The sequence below is a fragment of the Ctenopharyngodon idella genome, chromosome 24, assembly GCF_019924925.1.
Source record: "Ctenopharyngodon idella isolate HZGC_01 chromosome 24, HZGC01, whole genome shotgun sequence".
Classification (NCBI taxonomy): Eukaryota; Metazoa; Chordata; class Actinopteri; order Cypriniformes; family Xenocyprididae; genus Ctenopharyngodon; species Ctenopharyngodon idella.
In genome coordinates this window covers 17,981,698-17,999,213 of record NC_067243.1, presented here as the reverse complement: position 1 = coordinate 17,999,213, position 17,516 = coordinate 17,981,698, and the positions used below count along the sequence as shown (strand labels likewise).

The window sequence follows — 17,516 nt, the reverse complement described above, 5'->3', positions numbered from 1 at the left end:
AGTGTTTTCCAATGTCAAGTGAAAGTTCAACCAATGGAAACTGGAGTGGTGTGGTGTGGTGGGTGGGTAGGGACGATGTGTAGAGACTAGGGGTGTAATGGTACATGTATTCGTCACAGTACAAAGTTCGGTGCATACAGTCAGACGACGAATACAGTTAAAACAAGCACATTTTGGCTAATACAGTTAGTCACAGGAGATCCACACTTCAATCCAGAAGGGGGCGTGGTAATGCAATGCTTTTTGCTAACCGCCACAAAGCGCAGAATTCTTCATCTCATATTCTTCTGCGCTTTGTGGCGGTTAGCAAAAAGCATTGCATTACCACGCCCCCTTCTGGATTGAAGTGTGGATCTCCTGTGACTAACTGTATTCGTCGTCTGACTGTATGCACCGAACTTTGTACTGTGACGAATACATGTACCATTACACCCCTAGTCTCTACACATCGTCCCTACCCACCCACCACACCACACCACTCCAGTTTCCATTGGTTGAACTTTCACTTGACATTGGAAAACACTGCGTCATGATCGCAACGCAGTTTGATCCCTGAAGTCCTATAGCTTTAGCCAAGCAGCATGTCATGTCACTCTGTGATCTACACATTGTCTTAAGTTGTGTTTGGGCTCGTTCAAGACCACCTGCTCTAAATAAAGATATGCAATCTACTATGGTTTACTAATGTTTTGTTAAGTGACAAACCAGAATGTGTATACTGCTTTACATGTGCGTTGACGGCTATCTGTTATGTACTATGATTTTACAGATCACATTTTCAGTTATTTTTTCACGTTATAAAAATAGAGCTCTTCTAATATGTCAGCAAATTTAAAAGCACTTAAGTGATAGTCATATTCCCTATATTCACTGTAAAGCCAAGCTTATAAGCTTTAAAACGACACCTATTTTGTGTTGGTTAAGCAAGTAGTTAGAGGGTTAGTTTACCCAAAAATGAAAATAATGTCATTTATTACTGACCCTCATGCCGTTCCACACCCGTAAGACCTTCGTTAATCTTCGGAACACAAATTAAGATATTTTTGTTGAAATCCGTTGGCTCTGTGAGGCCTACATAGGGAGCAATGACATTTCCTCTCTCAAGATCCATTAATGTACTAAAAACATATTTAAATCAGTTCATATGAGTACAATGGTTCAACCTTAATGTTATAAAGCGACGAGAATACATTTTGTGCGCAAAAACAAAACAAATAACTTTATTCAACAAGGTTGAACCACTGTAGTCACATGGACTATTTTAACGATGTCTTTACTACTTTTCTTTAACTTGAATGTGGTAGTTGCTTACTTTTGGGGATCAGAAACCTCTCGGAATTCATCAAAAATATCTTAATTTGTGTTTTGAAGATGAACGAAGGTCTTACAGGTTTGGAACAACATGAGGGTGAGTAATAAATGAGAGAAATTTCATTTTTGGGTGAACTAACCCTTTAAGTAACGTGATAACTTAGAGGCTGTTTATGCAACACCGTTTTCATCTAAAAATGGAAAACCTTTTATGCGTTTTGGCCGTTCATTTACATTTAGCGTTTTGTAGTCTTTTAATGGATTCATATGAATGGGGATCGTTTTGACAATGGTGTCATCTGTACGCAGAAAACTCGATTGATTCATTTATCGTTAATTTAAACAACGATCGATTATGGGAATTAATGTAAATTGACATCTCTAGAGTGAATGCAGAAGCATTGAAATGTTTTTTTTTTTTTTTTTTTTTTTTTCTCATCTCATATTTTTTCCTTCACCATCTGTGTTTGTGCCATTCTGACTGTTCTTGACGCAATGTTTTCCAGGCACATCGGTCATGTAGGATGGGATCCGAACACAGGCTTCGATGTAAGTACACAACAATGACTTGTTCTGTCACCACACGCTCTCACATACATATTGAAGAATCTCTCATAGGAAAACAATGCTGACCTGTGTAGTAATGGCATGATGAAATGCCTCAATAGCCTTGTGTTCATGCAGACTGAAGCATCTGACGCTTGAATATGCAGCCTGACGCCCACAACACAACCCAGATTGCGTTTGTACACACATTTGCACTGTGTATGGTATTTTAAATCATTTTATGGTAAACTGTTTGTTATGGAAATGATGCAGATTGCCCTTTTATGACCGAATCAGAAATTCAGGCCACCTAGTGCAATAAAATGGGATGGTGTTACACAGAAGTAACTGGAAAAATGTGCAAATTCTCTGAAGAAGCACTTGCATTTCAAGCTTTGCATTATGCATGCAGCTGGAATGTTGTGCATGTCATAATGGATGGTTTTACCAGAAATGTTTACCATTAGCAGTTTCCCCACTAGGTGGCAGGATTGTGCTATATTTGAGAACGGCATGAAAGCTGAGTTATTATAGTGCTTGCAAGGCAGAATAGCATTGAAATTTCTCTTACAACTTTTGTTTTAATCCTCTTGATTGTATCTTAAAATGTGTCTGAACTTAAATTCTTAAAAATATATAAAGTGTATTTATTTATTTTAGCCTTGATGCATTTTAAGTTTCTATAAATGTTATACCTTTAAAGATATTTAAGCATACATTTTGAAAATTCCAAGTAATTTATACTTGAAAAAATTATCTTTAAGAAATATTTATATATTTTTATTTTAGCCTAAATATGCTATTTTATTTTCTATAAACGTTGTTGTACCTTTTAAAGAAATTGTAGATTAAAGTTTGAAAATCCCCATTGACATGCACTTGAAAATGTTAACTTTAAAAAAATATATATTTTTTGTTTTATTTAAATATATTTGTTAATTGTATTTATTTGTTTTAGCCTTAATGTGTTTAGTTTCTATAAACGTTATAACTTTGAATCTTTATAAGCTAGTTTTATATTATTTTAATTTTATTATTTTATTATTATTATTATTTTAATTATTTTATTAAAAATATTTATATTTGAATCTAATTTACTTAATGCTATTTTTATTTACTATAAACATTATACTCTTAAGAAATTTAAGCTTAATATTTGAAAATTCCCATTAACTTATACTTGAGAATATTCTTAAGTAAAATAAATTTGGAAAACTAATATTTTTAAGAAATATTTACTTAATTTTATTTTAATGCTATTTTTAATTTCTATAAACATTTTTTTTTTTTTAAAGAAATTAGGATTAAAGAAAATCCCTTGAAAGTGTTATCTTTAAGAAATAATTATTTATTTAATTTCATTTTAATAATTTTTACATTTTTTTTTTTTTGCCTAAAATTGATGTTTTAGTTTCTATAAATGTTGTAATTTTTAAATATATTTAAGATTAAAGTTTGAAAATGCCTTTTAACTTAAAATTTAAAATGTTATCTTTTAAAATGTGTATTTATTAAAAAATGTATATATTAAAAATGTTTTTATTCATTTTTATTTTTTACAAATGATTTTAGCCAAAATGTGCTTGTTTTAATTTTCACCTTTAAAGAAATTGAATATTATAAACCATTAACTTACAGTCCAGCATTCAAAAACTAACCAGTAATTGTGATATTTGCATACTGAGTCACGATTTGCTGTCTTCCATCTATTGGCATACTGGAATGTGATTGGGCCTTCTGCTTTTGCATCCATTTATTCATCCTTCTGGCATATTATCATTAATATCTCTCTCTTTCTTCCTCTGTCTATATTTAGTTGTGCTTACTAAGGCAAGCGTCACTAATACTATTGCTCATACTTAAGGTTGGTGATCTAAACACACCCCTAACCCTAAATATAAAATTCTGGCACATAACTTACCCACACGTTTTTCCTATGGACATCAATGATACCTCAAATTATTTGGCGTATAGAGGAGAGAAGTGCTAATAGTTTTACCTAGCAGACAGAATACAGGGGTTAAAAAAAATCCATTTTACTTACATTTTTGAGTTGGATCAGTAAGAAATCCCCCAGAACACCCTAGTAAACCAGCCGGAACACATTAGAAACTGCTTGGCAACACCCTGGAAACCACTCACAACAACCTAATGTTGTGGAATAACGTTCACACGGAATTCCTTAAGAAAACCTAAAACTTGTAGAGTTACTTAAAACTTTATCACTATTCTTTTGCTGCCTTGCAAGCACTAGTATTTAATTTATAAAAATCTAGTAAACAAACCGGTCCATTGAATTTCAGAGCTTCAGTATTAGTTGAATATGTATCTGCTATGAACTATTGTATATGAAGATAAAAAGAAAGGTAACACTTTATAATAACATTCATTAATAAATCATTAACAGACATTTTATAATGCTTAACAGATCATAAGTTAATATTTATTCAAATAGCTAGAAATATGAGATTGTGCTTGTTAATGTTTGTCTACAAATGATTTTAACAGATGTTATTCAGTGATTAAAAACTGTACATTTGAATTCTAACATTCATTTAATGTCATTAAACTTCAGCTCATATATTACCTAATGCACTTTGGTGCACAGTTGTTTGGTAGCTATGAGTTATCCAGAAAATTGAACAATATAACACTGACTGATTCCACTTTATATTAGGTGTCTTAAACTACTGTGTACTTACGTAAAAAAAAAAAAAAAAGGATGTACTTATTGTGTTCATGTTCTATTGCAAAACACATTTGCTGCTATTGAGGTGGGATACGGGTAAGGTTAGGGACAGGTTTGGTGGTATGGGTAGGTTTAAGGGTTGGTTAAGGGGTCAACAGTGTACAGGGGTCATTGTGATTACTATAAAGCCCGGGACACACCAAACCAACGTCAAAGAACTAGCAGAGAAGAAAGCTGACTGCGTTGTCTTCTCGGCCAAAAAGCTGCGCTTGAACACACCAAAAGGACTAACACATGCTACTGCGCCTGTGTGTAAGTAAATATCTGTCTGTATCAGCAGGTATCAATAGACTATTTATGACGTAAAATTATAACAGCCTTCTGTCTTTACCATCTTGACTTTTTTGCTCGCTTTCATCACTTTCGCTTTTTTCTCGTGCACTGACTCGTTCGCTAAGCTGAACAGCCAATCAGAGTTCTCTCTCACCGACGGTACTGGTGGGTTTCTGCGGGAAATTCGAGCATGCAGCCATTCGTCTTTGCGTCATTACGTCACGTCTGTTTACATAAAGAAGGAGTCCCAGCTAGTAGGCTACATCGCATGTGAGGCGGATCATTTATAGCCTTTTCTCACAGCAGCTGCAATAATTAAACTGGTCATTTTGATGGCGGATTGTATGGTATGACAAATTAATGTTAGAGATTAGACTGTACAGAAATTGAAATCTTCAGGTAACGCTAATACACACTAAATACACATAGTCATGCAATGCTGATGTTGTTAACATTAACAATTTGAGAACGAAGTATAACAATAATAATAATTTGCAAGGTTTGATGTGATACGAGCTAAGCGATCGTTCGATTTAATCACTATTGGTAGCGCGATTTATTGTAATGCTTTTGTGGTGGATTTGTGGTGGATTGTTCGGATGACATTCTTTGGTGAAATTTCTTATTTTGGTCATACTTCCAAGACTACAGTCTGTGATTCCGAAATACCTGTACATTATCCACCAGTGCGGTGACTGACAGCCACACATTCTCCTCAAAACATTAGATTCATCCGCGCTGAGGAGCCGTACCGATGCACAACCCACGTAAAGATGATAATTCTGCAAATAACTGCAATTGCAGGTTTCAAACAGAGATGGCGACAAACAGGCAAAACTTACAGACTTACAAAAAAATTGTTTTGCACCCAGATTGCAATTTTGTGTTGTCTTTATCAAGCATTTGGCTAAACTTAATTAACCACCGTTTACACAAATGTTGTTACAGTAGCTTAAAGTCCAATGCCCATAAAGGTACTAAATGATTAATAGAAAATATATAATGAATAGTTTCAATGAATAGTCTGTTTTTGTTTTCAAAACATTTGTAAATGTAAAAAAAGTATATTAGGTAATATATGAATTGAAGGTTAACGACATTTGTTGGCATTCAAATGTTCATTAACAAATAAGCTTTTAATCATTGTATAACATCTGCTAAAATCATTTGTAGATTTTTAAAAAGTGCATGACCGTATGAATTGAAAGTTCAATGGTATTTTTAAGCTTTTAAATTTTCATTATAATGATCTACTAATCATTATGTAATGTTTAATAAGTTCATTTAAACATTAACAAGCACATTATCTCATAGCTATTTGAATATATAAACTAATGATCTGTTAAGCATTATATAATATGTTAATGATTTATTAATGAATCTATTAATCATTGTAAACCATCTGTTGAAATCATTTGTAGATTTTTTAAGTGCATGATCATATGATTTGAGTTTAATGACATTTGAAAGCATTTAACCTTAAATATGTTAATCATTATGTAATATTTAAAAGTTTATATGTAAGAGTTAACTGAACATTTTATTAGCTTTTTATATATATGTGTGTGTGTGTATATATATATATATATATATGATAGATAGATAGATAGATGAAATGTTTGTTAGTTATTTATTAATGAAAGTTATTATAAAGTGTTACCAAAAGTAATGTCTCACTGCTTTACCTTTTTTTTGTTTTGCAGTTGAATAATTTGGACCCGGAGCTGAAGAACCTGTTTGACATGTGTGGCATCTCTGAGGCCCAGCTCAAAGACAAGGAGACGTCTAAGGTCATCTACGACTTCATTGAGAAGAAGGGCGGCGTAGAGGCTGTGAAGAATGAGCTGAGGAGACAAGGTGAGGCTGATCGCTGTCACACAGTCGCTGCACTGAACACCTGCGATTTGTATTGACATGTCTGTCTATTAACCATACTCTGTCAGAAAGTCTGGCCAGAATCAACAAAAATAGTTTTCCAAGGCAACTTCATCATAACTGCACACAAAAAAGGGCGTACAAACATATTTTTTTTTTTCCCAGAAACTGATCTTAAATTTCACAATTAATTACAAAGGCCAATGAATCCTTTTATGATATTAAAATAATGTAGCGGTAACATGTTCCTCCGAAGTTGGGTGCATATATTAGCATTTCTATATTTGATCAATAATTGTGGTTTTCCTTCAGGTCCTCCCAGGTGGAGCGGTAGGTAGAACGTGTGTTTTTGTGTGAAAACTGCATGTATAAGAGGTCTGAATTTTTGCAGATTGGCATGGGTTGTTTTGAAAGATTTTTTTTTTCTCTTTTGAAGTACCTAGTAGGTGTAACCAAGCTCCATTTAACCTACATTTAATGCATCTTTATGGGAGATTATTTGTGCGTATATATGGATACTTTTCATGGTTCTTCATGAGGCATTTGTGTTGGTGTTTTAAAAACAAGTTTGATCTCTTAATAGTGACTTCAGTAATATGCCTTGAGAAAGTGTGAAGTGCCAGTTGTTGCTGATTGGTGTGGTTTTTGTAATGCAAAACTTTGATAGGGTTCTTCCTCTAGAATAAAAGTCTTGCTCCAGCTTTAAAGACCCCATGAAATGGATTGACAGTTTTCTATGTGTTAGATGAAACAGGAAGTTAGACAGGTAGATATCAAAGTGGCTGTAAGTGGTCCTTTGGCTTATATCACAATCCACTAAAACGAAGACCCCATGAAATCAAAATTATCCCATGATTTTTTCACCCTCAAGCCATCCTAGGTGTTTATTACTATTTTCTTTCAGGTGAACACAATTCGACTTATAAAGTTTTAAATATGGAAATTTTTCTTACAAAAACCCATCGCTTTGCTTCAGAAGGCATTTATTAACCCACTTGAGTCATATGGATTACTTTTATGATGGATGGATGCGCTTTTTGGAACTTTAAAAACTCGGGTGTTATTCAATGTCATTACAAAGCTGGGAAGAGCCAGGATGTTATTAATATAACTCCGATTGTGTTCGGCTGAAAGAAGATAGTCATGTACACCTAGGATGGCTTGAGGGTGAGTAAATTATGGGATTATTTTTCATTTTTGGGTTGAACTATCCCTTTAAAACTCAAATTTTGGTTTCATGGGGTCTTTAAATTATACTTATACATAAAGAGTCTGTGTATTTATTTATTTAATTTTATGTTAATCTTTTTCAGCACCTCCGCCTCCACCCTCCCGGGGTGGCCCGCCTCCCCCACCCCCTCCTCATACTTCGGGGCCCCCACCTCCCCCACCCCCATTGCGGGGGCGAGGAGCCCCACCACCCCCTCCACCTTCAAGGGCACCCACAAGCGCTCCCCCTCCGCCGCCTCCATCCCGGCCAAGTATGGGAGCGCCTCCACCACCTCCTCCCAGCAGAGGGCATCCACCTCCCCCTCCACCTGTCCCGGCCTCCATGCCACCTCCCCCACCGCCACCACCTCCATCTGGAGGAGCTGCCCCTCCTCCACCTCCTCCTCCACCCCCTCCTCCTGGACCACCTCCACCTCCTGAAATGGATGGAGGCCACAGCGAATCAACGCCCTCGCCCATGGGCGGGAAGTCAGCTTTGCTGGATCAAATCAGGGAGGGCACTCAGCTAAAGAAAGTGGAGCAAAACAACAGGCCAGTGTCGTCCACAGGACGTGACGCGCTGCTCGACCAGATTCGACAGGGCATCCAGCTCAAAACGGTGAGTGTAAACACTTACCCATCCTGATGTGTCCCAGAAAATGGTGAAGGATTGTCTGCTCACCCGTCAATAATCATTTTGCTAAAATAGGTTTTAAACAACTAGTTACCTGTGGCGACGAAAGTTAAAAAATGTACATTTAATATTTTTATATAATTTGTCTCCGTATAATAGTTTATATATTTTTAATTCTATAATATGAATGTATAAATATACACTAGCATTAAAAAGCCTAAGGTCAGTGAGATTTAGGGATGCACCGAAATTTCTTTGGATTCTTAGGGCCCTATTTTAACAATCTAAGTGCATGGTCTGAAGCACATGGCGCAGGTCCACTTAGGGCGTGTCCGAATCCACTTTTGCTAGTTTAACGACGGAAAAAATGGTCGGCATGCCAGGTGCATGGTCCAAAAGGTTTGTACCTAGTCTCTTAAGTCATGGGCAGGGTTTTGGGCATAACGTGCAATAAACCAATCAGAGTGTCCTCTCCCATTCCCCTTAAAAGCCAAGTGCGCTTGCACCATGGCAGTTTGCTATTTACATTGCAGAATATAGACACCCTCAACCTGATGAGTCAGTTTAAATACATGTGTGTGTTGCCACGATTGGTCAAATAATTAGCCAATTTCATTCGTCATTACTGCAAATAGCGTCCCTGTGTGTTTAACAAGCAGAGTGTACGCACGTTGTGCACCCGCCTATAGGCACATATTACTAATGTGCTATTTAAATTTAAAAAAATACCGCACTATTGACTTTACACCAGGTTTTTGTTGGTCAATGGCGCAGTCGCTTTCAGTTGCCTCAAAACAGCAACACGCCAACAACGCACCTGAACACACCACGTTTTCAGACCAGCACACCCATGGGCAAACAGATGGGCGTGAGTGCATTTGCTATTTAAACAACATGGCGCAGGACATGAAAATGATAACTGTGTCGGCCTGAAACTAGCAAAAAACACTTGCGTCGCGCCGCATTGCGCTGGGTGTATGATAGGGCCCTTAAATACTTCTGATTGGCCATTGTGTTCACTCGTTTAACAGATATGTCTGTGATTGGCTATGATGATCAATGCTTCAAAATCATGTAAATAGACATTTCTGATGCTCTTCACCAAGCGCTTACACAGATACACACGTGAGCGTTTGAAAGCAGGTGTCTATCAGCGGATCCGTCTTTCAGCGGATATATTATCCGCTTGTTAAGTCGTGACGTAAGGGTCCAAGCCCCGGCTCGTTTCACTTGAGAATGCCATCTCGACGGCCATTTATGAGTGCTATTTATTCATATTAAACATTTAACATTTTAAAAAGTTAAACATTTAAAATAGTCTATACAACAGTCTCTGCTCACAGCATTACAGACATTAATATATTAACGATTTATAAGATGAATCAATGTCTGGCCATCTGGGATTTTGGTATGGCGATAAAGGTTATGATTATAACTTTTTGGTAGTATTACACCACATCATGTGTGTATATTAGCACCGTTTGTTGTTTCCTTGTGGTATGAGATAGAGCGTTTGGACCCGGAAGCACTGCCGTATGACCTCAGACTTAACAACCGAATGGATCCGCTGATAGACGCCTGCTTTCAAACGCTCCCGTGTGTATCTGTGTAAGCGCTTGGTGAAGAGTCAAAGATGTATATTTACAACATGTTTTTGAACAGTTGATCATTGTAGCCAATCACAGACATATCTGTTGAGCGCGTGAACACAATGGCCAATCAGAGGTGTTTAAAGGAACACTCCACTTTTTTTGAAAATAGGCTCATTTTCCAACTCCCCTAGAGTTAAACAGTTGAGTTTTACCATTTTCGAATCCATTCAGCCGATGTCCGGGTCTGGCAGTACCACTTTTAGCATAGCTTAGCATAGTTCATTGAATCTGATTAGACCGTTAGCATCTCGCTCAAAAATGGTAAAACTCAACTGTTTAACTCTAGGGGAGTTGGAAAATTAGCCTATTTTCAAAAAATGTGGAGTGTTCCTTTAAGAATCCGCTCAACAGTGCTCAAAATGCTAGGGGGAAATGCTGGTATTGTCACATTTTTACAATTTCAGTACCGACTTGGTACCGAAGTCAGTTTTTTTTTTTTTTTTTTTTTTTTGACAACCCTACTCTCTATGTACATGCGCTCCTCTCAGTTGCTTACGGCCCATGCGAACGCTCCACTCATGTACCGCTCATGCTTATCGGAAAAGCAAAGTCCGCTCAAATAACGCACAAAATGAAATTTCTATGCAGTAGTACACTTGTTTCTGTTTGCCGTACTGGGCAACGCTCGTTCGCTGATCCACTCCAAGCTACACTCTGCTCACTTGCTCTGATAATAATACCTTTGTAGGAATATAAATTATTTGAATAATTTGTCAAAAAATAAATCTGTTGCATAGAACTGAATAAATAATAATATATTGATATTTAAAGTGTTAGTCAATAAAAATGTGGTTATTTTTATTTTATTGGCTTGTATTTTTTTAAGTTCAGTATCATTAAAATTATTGAATTTCATTAAAAAGTCTATTATTATTATTATTATTATTATTACGCAAAAAAAAAAGCTAATTTAAAATAAGAAATAAGTCCTTTTTAAAAAGCAGTTTCGGTTTTCAACCAAGTGCATCCAAAATTTTGCATTCAATTGATCAAAAGTGACAGTAAAGACATTTATAAAGATAAATGCTCTTCTTTTGAACTTTCTATTCATCAAAGAATCCTAATAAAAAATATCACGGTTTCCACAAAACTGTTTTCAACATAGATAATAATAATAATAATTCAACGCATTGACATCACAGGAATAAATTAAATTCTAAAGTACATTAAAGTAGAAAACATTTTACATTAAATTGTAATAGTATTTCACAATATTACTGTTTTTACTGTATTTTGGTTCAAATAAATGCAGCTTTGGTGAGCATGAAACTTATATCATCTTCTATGGACAGTTATTTGTGATGGTCATCTGATTCCTCTATTCTTGAATGTTCAGGTATCAGATAATGACTCAGGACCACCCACCCCTGCTCAGTCAGCGGGCATTGTTGGAGCTCTGATGGAGGTGATGCAGAAGAGGAGCAAAGCCATCCACTCCTCAGGTAAGTGCTCGTTTCACTCTCTCAAATGTGTGTCGTAAACAGGCCACTCAGCGGCTGCAAATTGGTTTGATTACTTGAGCTTACATACTAAAAATGCTTTAGCGTTACTTTTTAAGATGATGTGTCAAGGTAAAAGTAGTCTAACTTAAAAGATCCATTTGGTCATATCCTCTTCATTCTTAAAACACAAATTCTACATTTAAATCAAAGTATTTTTAGCGTTCACTGACGTAGCATAAACGCCAGTCCATTGAGGTCCTTTTTCCATTTGGTTCACTTGAATGTGAGCATAAGTGCAGTAAGTAAGTTATTTACGGTGGTTATGCATCTTTTTTGGGCCCTCAGATGAAGATGAGGATGACGACGATGAAGAAGACTTTGAGGATGATGACGAATGGGATGATTAATCCCTCAACACTAACCCCACCCTGTAGAGTAAATGATACTAAATTCTCACTTCCCCAAATTTTACTCTCATTCTGTTTTTTGTTTTCTTTTTTTTTTTCAAAATCGCTGTATATTTTTGTTGCCTTTTTGCTTTTTTTTTAATAATCTGTGCAATACCTCATGTAATCTGTAAAGTTTTGTCATTTATCCTCTGTAAAATAATGTCCTGGAATAACCATGTGAAGTTTAATGCCAGGATTCATGATTTGTTGACCTGAATGTTTTTGTTTCCCTGTGAGTGGGGAAAGGGAGATGGACGGGACGCTTGATGTCCTTATTAATTGTTGATTAATGATTTAGATAACACTATTTTCATACCCTACTTTTCTGTACCTTCGATTTTTCTTATTCAAATCCTAGTTTAGCATTCTTAGATTTGGTAAGAGGTTCTCCTATCAGAATATGTATGTCCCCTGTATTGTTTCCCTTGTAAATGTACACCAGGCTGTTATATTGAGGCTATATATATTTTTGCACGAATAACGAAACGGAAATTCACTGCAGGATGAGAACACATTGGCTGAACACTAAATATGATTTCTGTGGTAATCACTATCAGCGTCACACTACATTGCACGTCACAAAGTAGACAGTTTTGGAGTTTTTGATTTCACTTTATTAACAAGAAAATAATATATGGTGAATTCAAACCGGCAAAGTCATGAGTACAGCTTGCTCCTGAATGTGAAAAGCCATCAATTCACAAATACAGAATTTCCAGTCATATCAAGAGAAAATGAAAAAGAAAAAAAAAAAGCACTTCACAAAGTACAGTTTAAACTTCCATTTGTTACAAGCTTTTACAGGTCAATGCTTGGACTGACAACTACATTTAAGGTAAAGGAAAAAAACAAACCTTTGTGTACAATTAATGCTGGTTTAACAGTATTGTCTGTCTGAACTGAATTTTCTGTTCTTGTCCGTTAAGGAAAGTGATGAAAAATTTGTAAAATTGACATCAAATCTTACAAAAGGGTTGGAATGTGGAATGAAAACACTAAATTCTATACTTAAATAAATGGTAATATTTACAAACCTGAGATACGGTGCTTTTCTTTTTAGTAATTCCTATGTAGTAGTTCCTATTTTTTTTTCCTTTGGCTAAATTTATTGGATCAAACAGGATCAACCTCTTTACACCAACCCTTTTGTTGGTGTAAAGAAATTACGTATAAATAACCTGTCAAATTCAACGGCAGATAAAAGAACAAAAGGTTTAATTTGTGTTATTTGTTAAATAGATTAATTTTATCAGAGCGGTTTTATACCTCAGGAACGATGATGATTGGTGACCTGCAAAAAGAAAAAGAAAACGCTGGTCAGTGGTTCATTTAACTTTGCAATTACAAAAAATATTTTAATGGAAACAGTCCATATCGAGTTATTTACGGCATATTCATTGAGTGAAAGCTGCAAAGGGTATTAATAATGTCTTAGTCAGATCTTGCAGGAGTAGTTCTCCTAAAAATACGTTCTGTCATCATACACTCATCCTCACATTGTTCCAAACTTTGTTTTCTTCAGTGGATCACACTATAGACTTTTTTTTTTTTAATTGTCATAAACTGTCCCTTTAAGATCTTAATTTACTTTCATTGAAAGCTAGAAATGATGAGCACTTGTTTTGAAACCCTCAAATAGCATGTTTTCAACCAGATTGGAATGTACATTAAAACAGAAATGTCCATCTATTAAATTTGAACTAGAATTTACTGTTAGAAGTGTTTTCCACTGCCTGGCTAATGATTTCATGGTAACTTAAATGATCTCAACCAGGACAAACATTGAATTGAATGAATCATTCAATTCCTGGTATAAAAAGGTAATTATTGCTTAAAGTCTTGCAATTAATTTCCAAGATACCTGATTTGGTAGGGTTGGTGTTCACCAAACTCTTAGCTTGGAAGTTCCTATTCTGTCCAGCAATATTGCAAATTTGGGTACCGTGTTTTTAAGGCTTGGCTACTCTATGTCCTGGACAAATGCTAAACATCTTACCCTTCGTAGTGTACCCATGCTGCTGCCACGAATGGCTGCCAATAGATCATCACGTGTTGACCCCTGGGTGCCTCCCAGATTATTTCTTCTCCAAGTTAATATTTTTTCATCTTGAAGAATGTTCTTGCCCTGTTTGTCCTCTGTGAGTTTGTGTCCTTTATTTGAATTAGTCTGGTTTCGACCCACACCATCCATTGAGGTTTCTTCTTGTTGCTTGACCATTTCAGCAATTTTCCTAGTTAGCACATTCTTCACACCATTTGGTTGACTGTGAGGTTGTTGTGGTAAATGAGAAGAGACAAAGTTCTGCTTCGCTAGCGTAGTGTCCTTGTCTGTTGAAATATGGAATTGAAATGACTGCGTATTGTCCATAGTGTCCCATGTCTTTGATTGTTCGTCACTTCTTTCCAAATGGTCTTGCTTTTTCCTTTGCTGTAGCCGCTTTTGCCTCTGGCGGTCCTGGTTGCGGGTTAAAATACCAGTTGCGCTCATCCTTGGGCCAGGTAAGTCAAAGTGGTATCCCAGTTTCAACAGGGTGGTGTTGTCCCTCAGCAATTTCACCATCTCCATCTCCGCTTGGCCTCCACAGATATGCCGCTGGTTGTGGAATCGGAGCTCCACCAGTGTGGTGTTGTACTGAAGTGACCCAATCAAAGCCAGGATACCTTTGCCCGAAATAAAGTTGGACTCAACATTAAGGTTGGTGATGCTGCAGTTCTTCTCCAGCATTTTGGCCAAGGCCAAAGCTACTTGGTCATCCGCATGGGTGTTTGCAATGCTGAAAACCTCAACGTGAGTGTTTGAGATTAAGGCATTAGCAAAACTCACTAAAACCCCTTGGGATATGTTCTCAATGTTGTTTAGGTTGACTTCGCTCAAGGAGGTGTCGTTACTCAAGATGTTCTCCAAGGTCTTGTCAATATCAGTGGGGTTACCACTTGGCCTATCTGGAGAAATGTGATGGTGGAGGGCACCTTTATGGATGCCATTAGGTTTTCGACCACTAATGCCATTCCTCTTGCAATCTAAGTCCACAAAATTCCAATTGCTTGACCTAACTTCTTTCTCCCCATCATCCCCCTTTCTAAACCCCCTATTTTGTTGCTCTCCCTCCTCTTCATTATCCTCAGGCTCTTCACTGCCACATTCCTGTTCGCTCTTATCTGTCTGGCACTCATCCATGCTGTCCTGTGTGTCACCATAGAAAGGAAAACAAGGTTGAGCTCTGGCATACCTCAAGCAATGACTCTTAATTAAGAAAGACTATCACCAGCTGAGACAACTGCACAAGCAATAGCTATGTTCTATGGAGGCAATGTTGCAGTTTTAGGTACTCTCATTAAAGAAACTCAAATTTTAATTAGAATGTTTTATGGCAGTGTTATTTCTATGTATCAAATTATGAACTGCTCAATGAGTGTTCTTAAACTATCCCACATATCACCCCTTATACCAAGGGGTGAGCTACACTCAGGAGCTAAGTTTAACAGTCCTGACTTAAAGGATTAGTTCACTTTGAGATGAAAATTACCCCATGATTTATTCACCCTCAAGCCCTCCTAGGTGTATATGACTTTCTTCTTTCAGACGAATACAGCCGGAGTTATATTAATAATCACCCTGATGCTCCCAAGCTTTATAATGGCAGTGCATGGAAACCACCTGTTTGAAGCTCAAATAAATGCATCCATCCATCCATCCATCCATCATAAACATATTCCACATGGTTCTAGGGGCTTAATAAAGGCCTTCTGAAGCGAAGCGATGCATTTGTGTAAGAAAAATATCCATATTTAACAAGTTATAAAGTAAAATAACTAGCTTCCGGCTAAACAGCCATATGGGTTCTACTGACGTCTAAAGCGTAACTTGCGCAACGTACTACTGGTATTACACTACGCCATGACGTACTACGCTACTTCCTACATTATATGTCGCGTAAGTTAGGTATTCGTCTGAAAAAAGAAATTTATATACACCTAGGATGGCTTGAGGGTCAGTAAATCATGGGGTAATTTTCATTTTAAAGTGAACTAATCCTTTAACCATACCCCTAATTCAGGGATGTCCAATCCTGCTCCTTTAAGGCACCTTCCTGTAGAGTTTTTATTCCCCCCAACCTTAATTAAATATACCTGAACTAGGTAATTATTATCTTACTAGTACTAGTAACTTCTGGGTAGGTGTATTGGGGCAGGATGGAGCTAAACTCTGCAGGAAGGTGGCCCTTCAGGAGCAGAATTTAGGACACGCTTGCCCTCAATGGACTGCTCACACATACTTTTAGATTTAATTCATAAAGGGAAAAAAAGGAATTCTTAATCCCTTTAAGAAGCTGCAGATTTTCTCGTCCCCAAGCTGGGGCCTGCTTCTGGAGACCTCCCAAAGATATGGGACTACTTGAGTTCCCATAAAGAAAGCCTATCTTGACTCCCTGACAGATAATAGCCATCATGTTTGTTATTTTGTGGATACGAATACACTCTCAGAATACCTCAAATACTACCTTTAGGGGTGTGCAACTTGTCACTTGGTCAGTACTCTACAAACACCCTACTGACCAAACATTAAAAAATTTAATTTAACTGGTGCCTCAAAGTTTAAACACATTACCCTACCTCTAGCAATCTATGAGTCTCATCCTCCCAGTACTTCAGCAGAGCCTCTCGGCAAAAAGTGCCTGTTGGCCGCTTGGCCGTCTGGTCCTCCTGCCTTAGCCCAGTCGGGATGTTCTCATCAGGTTCCATTTCAGCCATAACCTTCTCCAGCTCCTGGAGCTCCTCGCTGGTCAGGGAGGCCAGAAGTTCGTCTTCATCTATGTCCTCATACTTGCCGAGCTCTTTTCGGTACCCAAAGTTGCTCATACTTGTAAAACTATGTCTCCTTTGTGTGCATGAACTCTTACTCTGCCTTCGTCAGTACTTGTATGTGGGATTAGTACCCTGCACAGGCTTGCATTAGATACACTGTCTAATCTGAGAAGCTGGTGGAGGAACTTAAGGGGAGGAGGGTGCAGAACAGAGTATCTGCATATGATGGTGTCTCCCATGGGGACACCAAGATTAGCTTACAAGAAGAATGTGAGTTCATTTTGTAGTGGCGAGACCAGTCAGCAACTGTTGGCCAAAAACGACATAGGAACTGCCCCCTAGGGAGATGACTAAAACTAATCTAATTTGTGTTAAGTACCCATTAATGCCAATGGTTTTGAAGTTAAATGTTAGATAAGCACATACACACCTGTGTCCAGGTTACCAATAACCATAAACTATTTTTTGAATTGTGAATATATTGCTGTACATAGTCTCCCAAATGTTGCCATTCTTTAAAAACAATTATAGAATTTAAAGGTACTGTACGTTCAAGTGTTTGTAAGTCCA

At 37.0% G+C, this 17,516-nt stretch overlaps 2 protein-coding genes across 3 annotated transcripts in view; one reads left to right on the top strand and one right to left on the bottom strand.

The window, feature by feature from the left end:
- Positions 1-13,178, top strand: part of wasla (WASP like actin nucleation promoting factor a) — a 35,677-nt gene extending 22,499 nt beyond the window's left edge. For both annotated transcript variants that reach the window (XM_051884289.1, XM_051884288.1), the window contains 5 exons: positions 1,818-1,860; positions 6,583-6,736; positions 8,068-8,582; positions 11,586-11,691; positions 12,037-13,178. In XM_051884289.1, coding sequence (XP_051740249.1) covers positions 1,818-1,860; positions 6,583-6,736; positions 8,068-8,582; positions 11,586-11,691; positions 12,037-12,098 — 880 coding nt within the window. In that variant the 3' untranslated portion in view covers positions 12,099-13,178. The remainder of the gene's footprint in view (positions 1-1,817; positions 1,861-6,582; positions 6,737-8,067; positions 8,583-11,585; positions 11,692-12,036) is intronic.
- On the bottom strand, positions 12,732-17,196 carry lmod2a (leiomodin 2 (cardiac) a). The gene is made up of 3 exons (XM_051884290.1): positions 16,755-17,196; positions 14,137-15,324; positions 12,732-13,431 (listed from the first exon to the last, which is right to left on the bottom strand). Exons 1-3 carry the CDS (start codon positions 16,998-17,000, stop codon positions 13,408-13,410), a joined length of 1,458 nt encoding a protein of 485 aa, XP_051740250.1. The 5' UTR covers positions 17,001-17,196; the 3' UTR covers positions 12,732-13,407.
- Between the last annotated feature and the right edge of the window lie 320 nt (positions 17,197-17,516).

What these genes read in the sequence shown, in the direction of transcription:
- lmod2a (XM_051884290.1), bottom strand. Translation starts at nt 17,000, where the DNA reads ATGAGCAACTTTGGGTACCGAAAAGAGCTCGGCAAGTATGAGGACATA. An exon ending in AGACTCATAGATTGCTAGAG is followed by an intron (nt 15,325 to 16,754) that starts GTAGGGTAATGT and finishes GGTGACACACAG; the next exon opens with GACAGCATGGATGAGTGCCA. An exon ending in GCATGGGTACACTACGAAGG is followed by an intron (nt 13,432 to 14,136) that starts GTAAGATGTTTA and finishes TTCTTTTTGCAG; the next exon opens with GTCACCAATCATCATCGTTC.